Source organism: Dysidea avara, chromosome 12 (genome assembly GCF_963678975.1).
Source record: "Dysidea avara chromosome 12, odDysAvar1.4, whole genome shotgun sequence".
Classification (NCBI taxonomy): Eukaryota; Metazoa; Porifera; class Demospongiae; order Dictyoceratida; family Dysideidae; genus Dysidea; species Dysidea avara.
In genome coordinates, this window is record NC_089283.1 from 4,669,527 (window position 1) to 4,684,335 (window position 14,809).

General features: G+C 37.6%; 1 protein-coding gene and 2 long non-coding RNA genes across 7 annotated transcripts; 1 reads left to right on the forward strand and 2 right to left on the reverse strand.

Annotated features, from left to right (window-relative positions):
* Nucleotides 1–978: 978 nt before the first annotated feature.
* LOC136240224 (protein NLRC3-like) lies at nucleotides 979–5,260 on the reverse strand. Of its 3 annotated transcripts, none has more exons than XM_066031146.1 (9): nucleotides 4,862–5,260; nucleotides 4,480–4,806; nucleotides 3,003–4,430; nucleotides 2,753–2,890; nucleotides 2,289–2,453; nucleotides 1,380–1,753; nucleotides 1,285–1,334; nucleotides 1,198–1,239; nucleotides 979–1,136 (listed from the first exon to the last, which is right to left on the reverse strand). In XM_066031146.1, exons 1-8 carry the CDS (start codon nucleotides 4,947–4,949, stop codon nucleotides 1,221–1,223), a joined length of 2,589 nt encoding a protein of 862 aa, XP_065887218.1. In that variant the 5' UTR covers nucleotides 4,950–5,260; the 3' UTR covers nucleotides 979–1,136; nucleotides 1,198–1,220. The 3 variants fall into 3 exon arrangements, with proteins under 3 accessions (XP_065887218.1, XP_065887219.1, XP_065887217.1); XM_066031147.1 differs by having other exon boundaries at nucleotides 1,198–1,236; nucleotides 1,283–1,334; XM_066031145.1 differs by having other exon boundaries at nucleotides 1,198–1,334.
* LOC136240236 (uncharacterized) lies at nucleotides 5,220–9,567 on the forward strand. The gene is made up of 4 exons (XR_010693747.1): nucleotides 5,220–5,492; nucleotides 6,422–6,470; nucleotides 7,723–7,787; nucleotides 9,433–9,567. It is a non-coding gene; the product is annotated as an uncharacterized lncRNA (long non-coding RNA).
* A 725-nt stretch (nucleotides 9,568–10,292) lies between these two features.
* LOC136240238 (uncharacterized) lies at nucleotides 10,293–14,809 on the reverse strand. 3 transcript variants are annotated; one of them, XR_010693751.1, is made up of 4 exons: nucleotides 14,529–14,809; nucleotides 14,447–14,477; nucleotides 12,590–12,638; nucleotides 10,293–10,506 (listed from the first exon to the last, which is right to left on the reverse strand). It is a non-coding gene; the product is annotated as an uncharacterized lncRNA (long non-coding RNA). The 3 variants fall into 3 exon arrangements; XR_010693750.1 differs by lacking the exon at nucleotides 14,447–14,477 and having other exon boundaries at nucleotides 14,529–14,783; XR_010693749.1 differs by lacking the exons at nucleotides 14,447–14,477; nucleotides 14,529–14,809 and having other exon boundaries at nucleotides 12,590–13,733.

Consider the following 14,809-nt stretch of genomic DNA (forward strand, 5'->3'; position numbering starts at 1 on the left):
GTTATGAGAAAAATAACCTATAACTGAATTTATAAAAATATCTGGTGGATTAATTGGTTAAGTGGTTCTAGCATGTATTATACTGCAAATTGCTAGTTATGAAGATACAGAAAAATACATCAGTGATTACTCATTGTCATAGGGAAAGGTCAACATGTTCTGATAGAACAGTAAATTTGTCTAATAGAGTATGTGGTCCATTCAGTAGACCTGCGTTGGCATAATAAAAAGCATGGAGTGCTATGCCAGCATAATGGTAACCTATTAGGTGAAATTTCAAACCATGGAGCTTATAAGTAATTCCATGAAAAATAGATCAATACTCCCTAATAGAACAGTCGGTGGAAACTGCAACAGAGCATTGCAGCAGTATAATAGAAGTCATTTTTAAGTGAAACACTCTAATAGAGCATTCACTGCAGCTGATCAAAATAATTAGAAGACAATTCAAAGAAATGTTGTTAACCTAACTAGGAGCATAATGGGAACACAATATGAGAAAATTTTGGGAAATCCCTGAGAGAATTTTGGTAATCCTGAACATATTTGACATGTGATATATACTTGTATAAGAGATGGGTGGAGTTGGTTGTGTACACCTTGTCATGTGATCCCATCCCTGTAGGCAATGTAGTTATTACATGAACCCACACAACTCTGCACTGCACATCTGATCATGACGATAACCAGTGGCAATTCTAGACCTGACCTACAGGGAGGGCAAGTAAGGAACAGCATGACTATTATTGTATGGCTATAGGATTTCAGGGAGGTATGGGGGTACAACCCCAAGAAGCTGTAGGAATTTTGCAATTTGAAGGTTTGAAAACAGCTAATAATTATGCTAACAACATGAAAAATGCTAAAAATATAATGCAAATGTACATTTCCACAAGATTTTTAAAAAGATAATTTTAGCAAGAGGGCCATGGTACCTTGAGGGGCTCCCCCCCACCCAGAATCATCTTTGCAAATCGGTTTACAATTACAAGATCTGGAATAATATGATTCCGAAAGATAACAAAATAATTATTTGCACTAAATGAATTTAAATGATTACAAAAAAAAATTTACAACCAATTTTATGTTATTTCAAATGTTCTTCGAATCTTGTTTTCACTGGTGTTAATAGTTTCCTACAGATAATAAGAGAACATGTTTGTATTAGTAGTCATGTACAACATAACAGCAGCTCACCTGATCCAGGAGGGTGTGGTCAGTTAAATTATGTTGTTGAACCTGTAGTTACCATGGTAACAATAATAACATGTATCAACCACTAACCCCTTGTCTTCTCCATCATCAGTAGATCTAGAGTTGTTATCCCTCTTGGCCTAGTAACCATGACAACAGTTATACCATGTTATATCAGTATCTACCTTTTGTCTGGTTTCCAGGATATTCATCATCTTTTGTACTTCATTGTCTTTCTTGTATTCACCATCTATCACCACTCCTTCACAGACTCTGTTATTCACAGCTGATTGTAGTATCAGACGAGCTCCCTCCACAGTGATGGGATTAATCTGCACACCTAATACTGTAATACTAGAGTTGAGTGATAATCCTGTGGCTAGTTCTTTTGCTCCAGTAACAGTAATACCACACTTCTGTACATGCAGTTCCTTGATCCTGCTCTTACCAAGAACTCCTGCAATGATAGTGATGCCATCATCACCAATATTATCCCATCCCATCAAAAGCACTTCTAGTACAGTATTCTCTTGTAGTAGTTCACCAATACACCTGGCACCTGTAGTGATCAGTAGACAATAACAATTACTACATGTTCTCATGAGGAATAAGTTTCACAATTTACTAACAATGACCTAATTTGGTGGAGAAGTGTCAGATCATCCATTACCTTTCTGTTACCATAGAAACTTTCAAGGTGAAAATATTAGTGGACACACAAACAAGCTCCTTTATACTCATACATAATGACAAAGAATGCCATTACACATTTCTTAGTTGAATTATAAAAGTTGTAAGTTGCCATCAAAAATGTTGCAATATAAAAAATAAATTCTGGGAAAGTGTAACCTATACCAAACAGCAATGTGTTAGTCTGAACTAGTACATGTGACACACTTGGTAAGTTACTGATTGTACCACATGTACTACTTCAGTACTGTGTTGTAGTTTCCAGTACTTCAATGAAGTGAAACATGTTATTTGTAACACATGTGGTTGTGTTTTGTCTGACATGTACGCATGAGGCCCAAGGGTGAGTGTGTACATATCAGGTAAACCACTCCCACCAGTGTTACAACTATTACATGTTGTACCTTTAGCTGATAATCCACATTCCATCACATACAGTTCAGTGAGGGTCTTGTTACACTGGAGTCCCTCTACTATCAGTGATATCCCATCATCACTAATAGGATTGCTACTCATGTCAAGGCATTGTAGGGAGGAATTCTTCAAAAATCTGCCAACAGAACTGGCACCTGTAGTGATTATAAACAATTTGTAACTGTCAATATTTAACAATTATATGGTAACCATATAAATACATCACAACAACAACAACACAATGTGGAGGAATCCCTCACACTTTACTAATGTATGTGTAGTTAACATCAGTTTTGTAAAGTTACATGTGTAACATTAGTTCTGTATGAACTGGACTTGTAGTCATTGGTGAAATTAAACTGTGAAAAGGTCAACACCTCACAAAACTGACATCCTACAAATACTCCACATACACTGTATACAGTATAACACTACATATTACACTATATAGTACCTTTAGCTGATAAGCCACAATTGTGCACACTAAGTTCAGTCAGGGTAGTGTTACCATGGAGATGTTCTACTATCAATGATATCCCGTCATCTCTGAAAGGATTACGACCAACTTCTAACACTCTTAATGAGGCACTACCTATATAATGATAACAGTACACATTACAAACACATACAGCTCAGTGAGGTGTTGTCAATTCACTAACACACAAACATCACACAGTATATCAACAGTTAATAGTGGGACTAACTTTTCATCACAATCTTCATAATATTATGTTCTACTCCAGTCACAGTGAGATCATTACCATGAAGGATCAATTCTTGTAGTACATGACCACTGTTGTTCTTGTTGGGATAATGTTTTATCAACATCTCTGCCCCAGTGTCTCCAATAAGGCACCATCTTATATCCAACTTTATCACTGGATAACATGATAATACATAGGAGACACAGAGACAGTCATATGGCTGCAAAGTAGTGAAACTCAAATTCAATTCAAAAGGAGTAACTGACTGAGGTGTACTAGTTTGTTGTCCCTCATAAACACATTTTACTGCAGTAACAACTCTATTATCATAACCACCTTGTAACATTTTGTAAACAAATTGTGATGTTCCAGGAGACACTAATCTTGTTAGGCCACACAAGAAAATTAACACATTAGGATAATCATCAAAGTGTTCACTCAGTATACGCTGTTGTTCTTGGTCTGACAATGTTGACATGTAAACTGCACACAAAAACTCTTGAATGGTAAGGTGAGCAAAATTGTACGTAATAGTGTCAACAGGTATGTCGTCAATTTTTTCAACTTTCAACAAACCATATCCATCCCAGTCAGTTGTCACCTCTATACCACACTGGATGAGGTTCTCCATTGTAAAGATGATTTTTGGGTCTTTCCAATAATGGTCTTCACTGTACCAGTCAAAGAAACTACGAAACGCCAATCTGCTCAGAATAAAAACAGTTCTTATAGCCTCTTTGGGTATATGTTCCAACATCCTGTGTAACTTCTCCACACTGGCTGATGGTGCTTCCTCAACTAAAACCAATTCATATGGGTTCTTACCTTTCCTTTCTCTTTGCAGTGTCATTATCAAGAAAAGTTTATATAACTCAGTAACAGTTGATGGAAGCTTCTTCTTTGCCTGAAATATTCGTATAATCATTACCAAATTCATGGGAGTATAGCAAAGACTATGAATATGTGGGAACTCTTTTAGTTGTAGTTCAAATTCTTTAACAGTTTGGGTATCCAAAAAAGATTTCTCTGAAAATTGTTTAATTTCATTGTGACCAAATCCTATGATTTCCACTGTCCGGCCAGCATCGACATTTTTACAGGCATGAGGTCTTGATGTAATCAGTATTGTTGCTAGTTCCAGTAGTGTACATTCTTTTATCACACGTAGCAAAAAATCATCACTTGTTTGACGACTGAATGCAATTTCATCTAGTCCCTCAAATATTATCAGACACCTCTCCCCTCTTGATTTCATTACTTGTTTGTATGCCTCCTCTTCACCAATGTGTCTCACCATCACTTCTTCAACTGATCTCCCTTGAGCTGACCTCAGTGGAATAAACAACACAACATCAAAATCTTCTGCTAAAAATCCATCCCTGGCCCACTTCACACAGATCTCATTGGCAAGGGTCGTCTTGCCTATACCTACACAACTCATATTACATCACTACTACTAATACTTTGTAATACTCACCTGGGGCTCCCATTATTAGTATTAGTCGAGGACAAGGCTTGTTGAAGATGTCCTTTAGGTCACCAAGTGGCTCCTTCCTCTTCAAGATCTTATCTACTTCACCTTGTAGAGTTAATTTAGTTATCTCATTCAAATTATCGTCTCCTATAGTGATGTCTTCCTTCTCCACAAGGGCCAACCTCACATACTGGATCACATGATGTTTTGGCCAGTTGGTTTTTGAGATGGGCCGTTGTCTGAGATATCTGGCCCGTATAGTTTCAATTGCTTCATTTAGTGGTGATGTCTTCTTCTCAGTAGTGTAGTCACATGTGGTGGAATGGAGACCTGTAGAGTACAGTAACACATTCCAGCACGCTACAAAGTAATCACATCAACTAACTAGTATCAGTGTTCACTTCTCCTTCCAACAATCTAGTTGTAATCAGTTTGGCCAACTCCTTCACATCATTATACTCACTATCCTTCATCACTTTAAGGAGCTTATTAAAACTACCAAAAGTATTTTCCAAAGATGGCTCGATCACGTTATCCAGAAAATATGCTGTTTTGCTTGCTCGAGTAGCTTTTGACTTCACTTCATCTTTTTAACATCACCAGGAAGGAGATCACGCGAGTATAACTCTGCAATGAAACTGACATCATTCATTGGTAGTGTCTTCACTAGTTTAGCGTAGAACTGTTTGTACACTACAGCAGTCATTGTTTGGTTTCTTCGCCTGTAACGCAACTGTCGAGCAATTGTATATCAATCTCGTTATGTACAGACTTGCTCAACCACAAAATTACGTAATACAGGAAACTGGGTTGTCACGTGATCACCGCACAAGCCGTTTTGTGGTCAACAAGTTTTCTGCGTAACAATGACGATTGAGTGACCTTTATTTAAAGATTTTTTTACAGTGGAGTGGATATGTATAACAGGTAACCTCAAGCTACCCTATATCTTGGCTTCTGCTTCATGGAAGGTATTATAAAACTCAAGTTGTGTGGCTATGCTAACTAACTGAGTAGTGAGTTAAATACTTAGAGTAATAAGTAGTCAGTATAGTGTACTGGTAGTTGTGTATGCCAAGTAGCACTTTCATTACATGAATTCTAAGTAGTGATTGAGCCTTGAGCTAATAATGTATGGCATTGTCATCAGGTGGTTACAAATCAACCAAGCTTACCAACCAATGCCTGTAACCGTAACCTTTACCGGTTATCTGCACATGGGACAATGTTGGGATTTGAACTTTGATTAGTAGAAATGCCTGCTTTGTGCTGTTGCTGTATAGTATAGGTGAAGTGACATAGCCAACCTTACCGATTAGAGCATTGGCTTGGTAATTGCAGGTTCCAGGTTCGATGCCCCCCCCCCCACTCCAACTGTAAGTTGCAATTTCCTTGAGCAAGAGACCTACCTACTATGACTGTATAACTGGGACTTGGGGAAGCTAGTGTCACTTAGTGGTGTCGGGGTTAGGAGCTCCATGGGCATTACCGGTTGCTTGCAAAATGTAAACAAAATCACGTGCACATTTCACTTGAAGAATTTCTGATGAAAATTTGTGTTCTGCCTATCATATGACAATCAGTATACTTATACATCATGTTTTGCTGGCAAACTGTTAACTACAATCCTTGCTATATAGTTCAAGATATTCGTATCACAGGTCACGTGTTTGATCATGTATTGTTCTTATACATTTATGCAAAATTGGTAAAAGCGTGTTCAGTGTCCCAGATGATTGAATTTCATGGCTTGTGTTATACTCTTCTTGATGCTTTCCATGATGAGCTCTGTACAATGTTCTTCATTTCATAGTTTAATAGCAGTGTTACACACAGAATGTTTGGAAATTATGCCTGGTATTTATTTGATTTGTTTAGTTGAACAATTACTTGTATCCTCCCTATTGTGTTGTGCCTTATACTGATTGTTTGTTTTATTTTGCAGAGTATTAAAACAAGATGTCAGAGAATTCACCAGTTTGAACAATCCTGATGTAAGTGTATAATTTGTTTAATATAGACCATGTCCAGTCTTTGGACATGGTTTTATAAAAAAAATTGAAAGTGTTGATCGTACACGATATGACCATCCTAAAGTATCACAAGAACACTATAGTAATAGTCTTAACTTATCGAACGTTCCCTTCACTATGGGTATTTAATATTTTTCCAGCATGTAATGCTGTAGATTTTGCTTTCAAATTAATGGTGACCACATCCTCAGTAGCAGGTGGCTAGTTTCCAGCCCCTAGTATGTGGGGGCTTAAATTAAGCTCCTTACTAAAGTCACCATCATATAAATTGCAATCACTGGGTATTTGTTGTGTGTGTAATCTTATTTAATTTTTGGCGATGTAAAACTACTACTACCTAGGAACATGCGTTTACTGCTTAATTTGGTGCAGTCATAAATGGAACTACCTGTTATAACTTTGGTTGTAAATTGTCACATTTGTACATTGGTGTGCTTTAATGTACATTGACATGGGTGTAAATGAGTGATACTTGCATGATTTATCTGTTCACAACCTATAACAAAGTCCAATTCATAATTTGTAGCGAGAGTATATAATAGAAACCAAGAATACTGAACGGGTGTATTACCCATGATAAATGATTGCGTGAAGTAACGTGGATATTTCAGTAGTTGTTCGTTTATAGTGCCATTAAGGGTTGCCGTATTTAGCCCAATTCGGCCAGTGGAAACATGATAGCATTAAAGGGGAAATAGCTAACATTAAAGTTCTGGAATCGCTAAGTGGATCCCTGAAGGTGTGGCAACACTCTCATTTGTTCAACCATTGTTTTAGCGAACTGGGGGTCCTTACTACACTTTCCTTGTACAATAACTGTTGAATACTTGGTTGAATAACACAGAAAACTGGCGAACAAAGGCCCGTTGTCACGTACACATTTCAAATTATCATTTCACATAAATGAACAATTACTGAAATATCCATGTTATTATATGCGATCATTAATCACAGGCTAATATACCGTTCGACACTCTTGGTTTCTATTATATACTGTACTCTTTTTGTAGCTAGCATATAATATATTAAACATCCATTACTCATTGCAAGGAGTGTTTCGGGTTACCTTAGACAGGGACTATGGTGTTTATCATTAGTTTCCAACAATTCAACATGTTGACTGGAGGGTCTGGTTCACAAAATCACCTACATATTGTGTTAGAGAAGCAACTGCTTTCACAAGTAGTGAATGTTCTTCTTCGTATTACTGTAGGTGCTAGTGGCACAGAGATGCTTGTATTGTTGGGATGACATGTAAGTCCTCAAGATACCACTGAGGTAAGTCTATTTTCACAAAGTTTTAGTGATGTACGTATATACCATATAGACAATCAAATCATCAATCAAACATCATCACTTGTTCAGTTCATTCAGTACAGGCTAGTAAGGATGATGTACCTTATAGCGGGAAATTTTCGGAAATTTTCGAAAGGTTAAATATTCGAAAAATTCGAAAATAACAATGTGTTTTCGAAAATATTTTTTTGAAAATAGTACATCCCGGCTTTGAAATGACAATCAAAGAAAGTATGGTTAGGTATGTATAAATGATTTTTGCGAGTGCATGCATACATAGTTTTTACTAATATCAGTTAGCTATAGGCCTAATGTATCTTTGACCTTCAGTGCTGGTCACTGTAAAGCACTAATAATAAATACTTTAGGTTTAAGGAAGAAAATCCATCCCTCCTGGAGGAAGACTGAGTGTGGCCCCGACTAGACATTGGGTGACCTGCAGTTCGAATCCTGGGGTTGGAGGGATTTTTTTCCTTACTTTGGCCTCGAGCTCTTTTCTGTTACACCTTATTCAGTCAGTAAGTCAAGTCACGAAGTCAAGTCACTAGGTCTAAGTCCTTGTAGGTTAGGTAATCCTAAGGCTGCAGCACATGTTGCTGTCAGACCTTCAGTGCTGGTCACTGTAAAGCACTAATAATAATAATAAATAAAATAATAAGGTATTAGTGTATAGCTAGGCACTGGGGCACAAACAAGTAGCTAGCCATATAGCTATAGCTAGATACCATGCATGCGCGTGCATATGAGTGAGCACGAATGACACCACAAGTCCTGAAGCCTATAAGCTCGAGAGACCAGAAATTACTAGGAAAGACTATAATTATCAGCAAACGTCTATATGGGCTGAAAAACGCCATGTACTTAGCTATGGCTCAATCCGCAGCTCGTTCCACAGGCCTCTGAGGCAAAGTCCGCCAAGCAACATGGTTCAACCTACAAATTAAGGAAGACTCTAGGGTAGCTAGACAAGATTCTATCAAAGCTAGATTGGGCATTTATCTAGCTATACTGAACAATCAAAGCAGCTATGTATGTGATGAACGCAACCATGCACTGTTAGTTTCCTCTGTGAATTAATTATCTACTGTGCGGCGCGGTAAAGAGTCATTGTTTTGAAAATATTTTTTCGAATTTCCAATCAAGCACTCTTTTTCGAAAATTTAACCTTTCGAAAATTTCCCACTATACGGTATGTACAGTGTAGATTGACATCTCCTGCTAAAATTCTCACTTGAAATTTACTTGGCTGCACTGGGTAGGCAAAATCAAGCCCAAATATGCTTTCAGAGTGATCTGAAATGCTTCTGAGAGGTTATTAAATCTTAAATTTGCATTGACTAAAAGATGGTTTCAGCCAAACACAACTTAAGGCTCAGTTTCTTCACTGTTAGACATTATTTAGGCCTAAAATGGGCTTATGCCAACCATCACAGCTGCAAGATTATGTGCATTGTCGAATTACCTTTTATCTAATTCCTTACTCCACTGATCTAGAAGTGTCAATTTGTGGGTTTGTGATGGCTTCCCTTGCTGATTTGATTGTCTTCTGTGATCCCTACCAAAACTTTAGCTTCTGTCCCTACTCAACTGTAAAAGTTTCTTAACTCCTCTTTTACATTCCGTACAGGTATCTACTGTTCGAAGGAGCTACTGCATGCTGTCTACACTGAAGGTTATGGGAAGACACAACACACAATTAGTTTATAGTATACATTCTAATTGCCTACTGTTTGTCACTTTAGAAAATGAGTTGTGGATGTTATTACTTGTTCACACCCATTGCATGTTGTAAAGTAGGTCCGCTATGCTGTAATGATTCTTAACTTGCTGAATTTCAATATGCAAATTTATCACCTCAAAAATTTCCTGTTGCACTCTAACTATGACAACTTAAAATCATTGGATCAGAGTTTTACCTTCAACTTTTCCTTTAAATATTAAGATTTTATCCATTGATATGCTACATCCAAATCATGAACAAAGTCAGCATAGCTCGGCAATATAAGTGCATAACTGTTGGAAAAAAATTTATTCTAAGACTTAATTTGGTCTGTCAGGCTATACTGTAGTACGAAGCAGCCAGACAAGATAAAGACTGGTGGATGCTCATCCTGGACTGTGGACTGGCAGACCTTGGTCTGTGAGGGGAGAATTGGTAGGTGGAGTAAGCTTAACACAAGATGAGCATGGAAAGGCACTAGTAGATTTTCTGTGAAAAAGAAAACATGAGAGGTATAGAAAAGACAAGACTTGCAAAACAATTATTTAAGTGGCGAGATACGTAATTTCATCAAATGTACTATCCACACATTCACCAGATGTGTGACCTTAACACTTGGGGCATAAAAATTCTAACTATGTACACAACATAATTCATACACAACTGTATTTATTCCGTCTATGTTACAGTCTTGGAACTACACACCAATCAAAAAATTTACCTAGGCTCAAACAAAAACAGGCCACAGGCCCCAATACTGAATAGCATTGCAGTCAGTTAATACCTATGTAAAGTAAAGAACAACACTGGTACTGTAGATAGCTAGCTACAATCAAATTGTCAGTTACACAAATTCACAACTTTACAGATTGATTGCTGCCTTAAGGTTGACCCTATCTGGACATCATCACCAAAGGTTCTTCACTATAAAACGGGCAGTGCTGAATGAGCACACCTGCAATCACATAGACTTCTCACCTCCTGGAATATAAATAACAATAGTGATTACTAGTGTACATAATACAAGCAGTACTGAGGAGTCCTCAGAAAAGTTGGGTGGGGACCAACTATAACTCACAATATTTATTGGTACCTCCAAGTCACATGCCAGCGTCCAGACTTGCATGGCCAGACCACTTACTTTCCATCACAATGCTTCATATGATGCCTAGCATTTAGTGCCGGCCTACTCTGAAAGACTGGTTAGCACAGGCCTGATGGATGCTGATTTTCACACTTCCAGCGAATCCAGCCACATAGTGACCTTTATAAAAACTAAACATTTTGCCTTCATGCAGAAGCACACAAGCCTAACTGCTTGTATAGCCAGTAGTGATCGCTTCTTGTAAAAATAGTTTGTCTCCAATCAGGTAATATAATAGTGCATTCATGGGGTAACCAATGAGCAGCCAGTCCAGACTGTTCAAGATGCTTTAATCATAGATATTATATGAGGTAATGATGATATAGAAGTGGTCTGACCATGCGAGATGAAATGTGACTTGAACGTGTAAACACAGGGAAGTGTATAAAATTCCAAGAAAAGTTGGATCCCGCAGGTCCTTGGTCCCAGGGTTCAGCACATAATATACACCTTGGGTAGGGATAGTGCTGGTTTGTAATTATTATCACCCATTTCTGCTTATGTCTGAAAGTAGCTACATATAAAACAAAATAATAACAATATTTACAACCAAAGTTATATAAACAAATATCTCCATGTACTATTATAACCACAAATTAATAAATATAATGTTCCTTGCTACTGTAAAGATAGTTTTGAGAGGTGCCATTCAAATGACAGTTTGGGCCTTGGCATCCTTCTGGCTCAGCAGAAAAGAATGATGTAAATATCGTTGTGTTAGTCTGTGTGTATGGGGTGAGGAGGAAGGATGTACGATTTTCTTTACAAATTTTAATGCATTACATTTTCTAAAGAGCCAATACAGCCCCCTCCAGTCTTGTTGTTTTCGTCCTTTATTTTAAAGCCTAGTTGGTGCCCAACCCACTTTAATTATCATTATACAGAGGTCGGTAACACTTTATAAAAGCCCTACTCATGCAAAACTATTTTGTTAATTGCATAGTCTATCTGGAATTTTACCACATAAGCACCTCAATAGTCACAATACAACACTAGCAAGCAGGGGTTGTTGTATTCAGATTGCACTTTGTGTCAGCATTTCTTTTGTTAAAACACTTATAATTAGTTTTCCAAAATGAAATCTATAAAATAGTGTTTCGCTCGTAACATTGTAACACTAACTAGGTATATACTTTAAACAAGTGATCACACTTCGCATCATCCACTCATTTTAGTTTGTCCCAGAAAACAACTATTTGTATTTTTAATAGTCCTAAATTGTTTCCTTCCTCCTCTGATCATACTACTGACAATTTTTGTAAAAAAAAGCACTGGATAGACAGTTACTGGCACTGAGGTTACTTTATCTACAACTACAAACCTATGTAGGTAATGCAAATAACCACCACTTAAATTAAGCTCCCTACTAAGGACGCTCAATTCAGTTCCATGTAACTTAAGAGTAGATGGGTATTCCTTGTTATGGAGTATGTGTAATCTAGAACATGGTCCTCTTAATATGCACAACACATACTCCATTATTTTGAGAGCAAGAAATTCTTTATCATTCTATGCTGGGAAGATTTTTAATGCTTATAGTGAAGATAAGTTTAACTGTTAACCATTACAAAGTGACCAGAATATGCAGGTGTCCTTATTTTCAAGTACCCTGATTAATAAATTCCATGGTACATGTATACCATATTTCGTATAAAAGCCACATGCAAATAAATGCCTGTCTCGATTATAAGCCAGGGAGTTTCCAGCACACTTTGAAAATAAATACTGGGGCCTGCCTGATACATTTACAGGCTGTGTCAATCCTGCTAGGAAGGAAATACAAGACCGGGCTTTTATATAAAGAAATACTGTACAGTAGTAATGACATTTAGAATAGTTGGATCGATCAACACCTACAACTTTTTTACATAACCATGTTCATGACTGCATATACTTTATAGTAAAATCTCAAACACTTACATCAGGATTGCCCAAGCTGGTGAATTCTGTGACATCTTGTTGTAATACTCTGCAAAATAAAACAATCGGTATAAGATTGACATGCACAACACAATAGGGAGGATACAGGCAATTGTTCTACTAAACAAACGTCAAGTATCAAATGAATACCAGTCATAATTTCTGAACATTCTGTGCAACAGTGCTATTAAATGACGAAAAGAAGAATGCTGTATAGAGTTCGTGGAAAACATCAAGAAGAGTACAACACAAGCCGTGAAGTTGGGATACTGATCATGTTTCTACTGATTTTTCAGGTTAATTGCAAAAATGTATAAGAACAATACATGATCAAACACGTGACCTGTGATACGAATATCTTGAACTATATAGCAAGGATTGTAGTTAACAGTTTGCCAGCAAAACATGATGTATAAGTATTCTGATTGTCATATGATAGGCAGAACACAAATTTTCATCAGAAATTCTTCAAGTGACATGTGCACGTGATTTTGTTTTTACATTTTGCAAGCAACCGGTAAATGCCCATGGAGCTCCTAACCCCGACACCACTAAGTGGCACTAGCTTCCCCAAGTCCCAGTTATACAGTCATAGTAGGTAGGTCTCTTGCTCAAGGAAATTGCAACTTACAGTTGGGGGGGGGGGGGCATCGAACCTGGAACCTGCAATTACCAAGCCAATGTTCTAATCGGTAAGGTTGGCTATGTCACTTCACCTATACTATACAGCAACTGCACAAAGCAGGCATTTCTACTAATCAAAGTTCAAATCCCAACATTGTCCCATGTGCAGATAACCGGTAAAGGTTACAGGCATTGGTTGGTAAGCTTGGTTGATCTGTAACCACCTGATAACAATGCCATACATTATTAGCTCAAGGCTCAATCACTACTTAGAGTCCATGTAATGAAAGTACTACTTGGCATACACAACTACCAGTACACTATACTGACTACTTATTACTCTAAGTTAGGGTCCGCAACGTGAAATTTCGACCTCCGAGAATCAACTACCAAACCACCCACAAATGCTAGGCTTGGTACCACTTAGAAAATGCCAGATTGGCGTTATTTTTCATTAACGTCTTGTCGTGCAAATCAGCGAATATGCTTACAAATTACGAGATTTTTTGCTATATCTTTAAGAAAATGTATTTTCAAGCTACAATACGCACTCTCAACCTTTCTTATTAACTGTACTCTAAACTAAAGCCATCAGTGGCCGCATTGTCTGGAGCAACTTCCAGCCGCAACATTGCGAAAATGAAATTTCGGACTCGAAAAACGTTTTGATGCCACTGGAGCACACAGTAGCGATGTCAAAGTAACCCTCCCAGGTAAAACTGGTCTGTCATGGGTCCAACTACTACCACATCAAATATCATCGAATTCCAAAATTGTTTGCCATCTGGCTGAGCTCGACGGCTGTCAAAAATTCGTAAAAAATGCCGTTTTTATTCACTGACGGGAACTTTTACTAGCCAGATGTACTAGTTTACTTCTCAAAAGCTTGCAAGACCCATAGCCAGTAGCTTTCATTCATAGGGTTGGTCTGGCAGCTCTTCTAATGACCTCAAAATTCGCCAAATGCCGATATCCACGAATTTTTCCGATATCGATTAATTTACAACCTGTTAAAGAAATCTTGTACAGCAAACGTGATGCTTTGCCTCTATAAAGTCATGCTGCATCCTTGTTTAGTTATATTCGTCTACAGAGTGGCAATGGCGGCTCTCTTATCGAGGCCTAAATCCATCGAAATTCCCACCTCACCATTTCTCATCAGTTTTAGGACGTTTTACGTTAGTCAAACATGCTTGTTTTCCTCTCTACATCTTTACTGGACGTTTCAATCACCTTCGTCTGTGTAGACACCTTTCTTCAGTCTCTTGAAAATGTCAGAGCACGCTAATTGGGCGTAACCATCAACATCACTTACTGCTTATTTTGTTTCATTGATTCCACGAAAATCCAGCAGAAATATTACATAACCCAACTGGAGTTAGTCTAGTTCTAAATATCCACCTTCGGAACTCTACACGAATGGAAATTCGATTGTGGTTTTTGATAATCGGCATTTGCATTTCGGTAATCATTTGTATAAACATGTAGAGTTTTTTTAGAGTACAATATTTAGAGTTAGGCTAACTCTATTTGCGCTCTATTACATTTCTGCTGGTTTTCCTGTCATTCTTGCGTGGAATCAATGAAACAAAATAA

Excerpts from the sequence above, each read along its gene's own strand:
- LOC136240224 (XM_066031145.1), bottom strand. The coding sequence starts at position 4,949 with ATGAAGGATAGTGAGTATAATGATGTGAAGGAGTTGGCCAAACTGATT. Across the intron at positions 4,807-4,861 it reads AGAAGTGAACACTGATACTA|GTCTCCATTCCACCACATGT; the intron begins GTTAGTTGATGT and ends TGTACTCTACAG. Across the intron at positions 1,754-2,288 it reads ATGTGGATTATCAGCTAAAG|GTGCCAGGTGTATTGGTGAA; the intron begins GTACAACATGTA and ends TGATCACTACAG.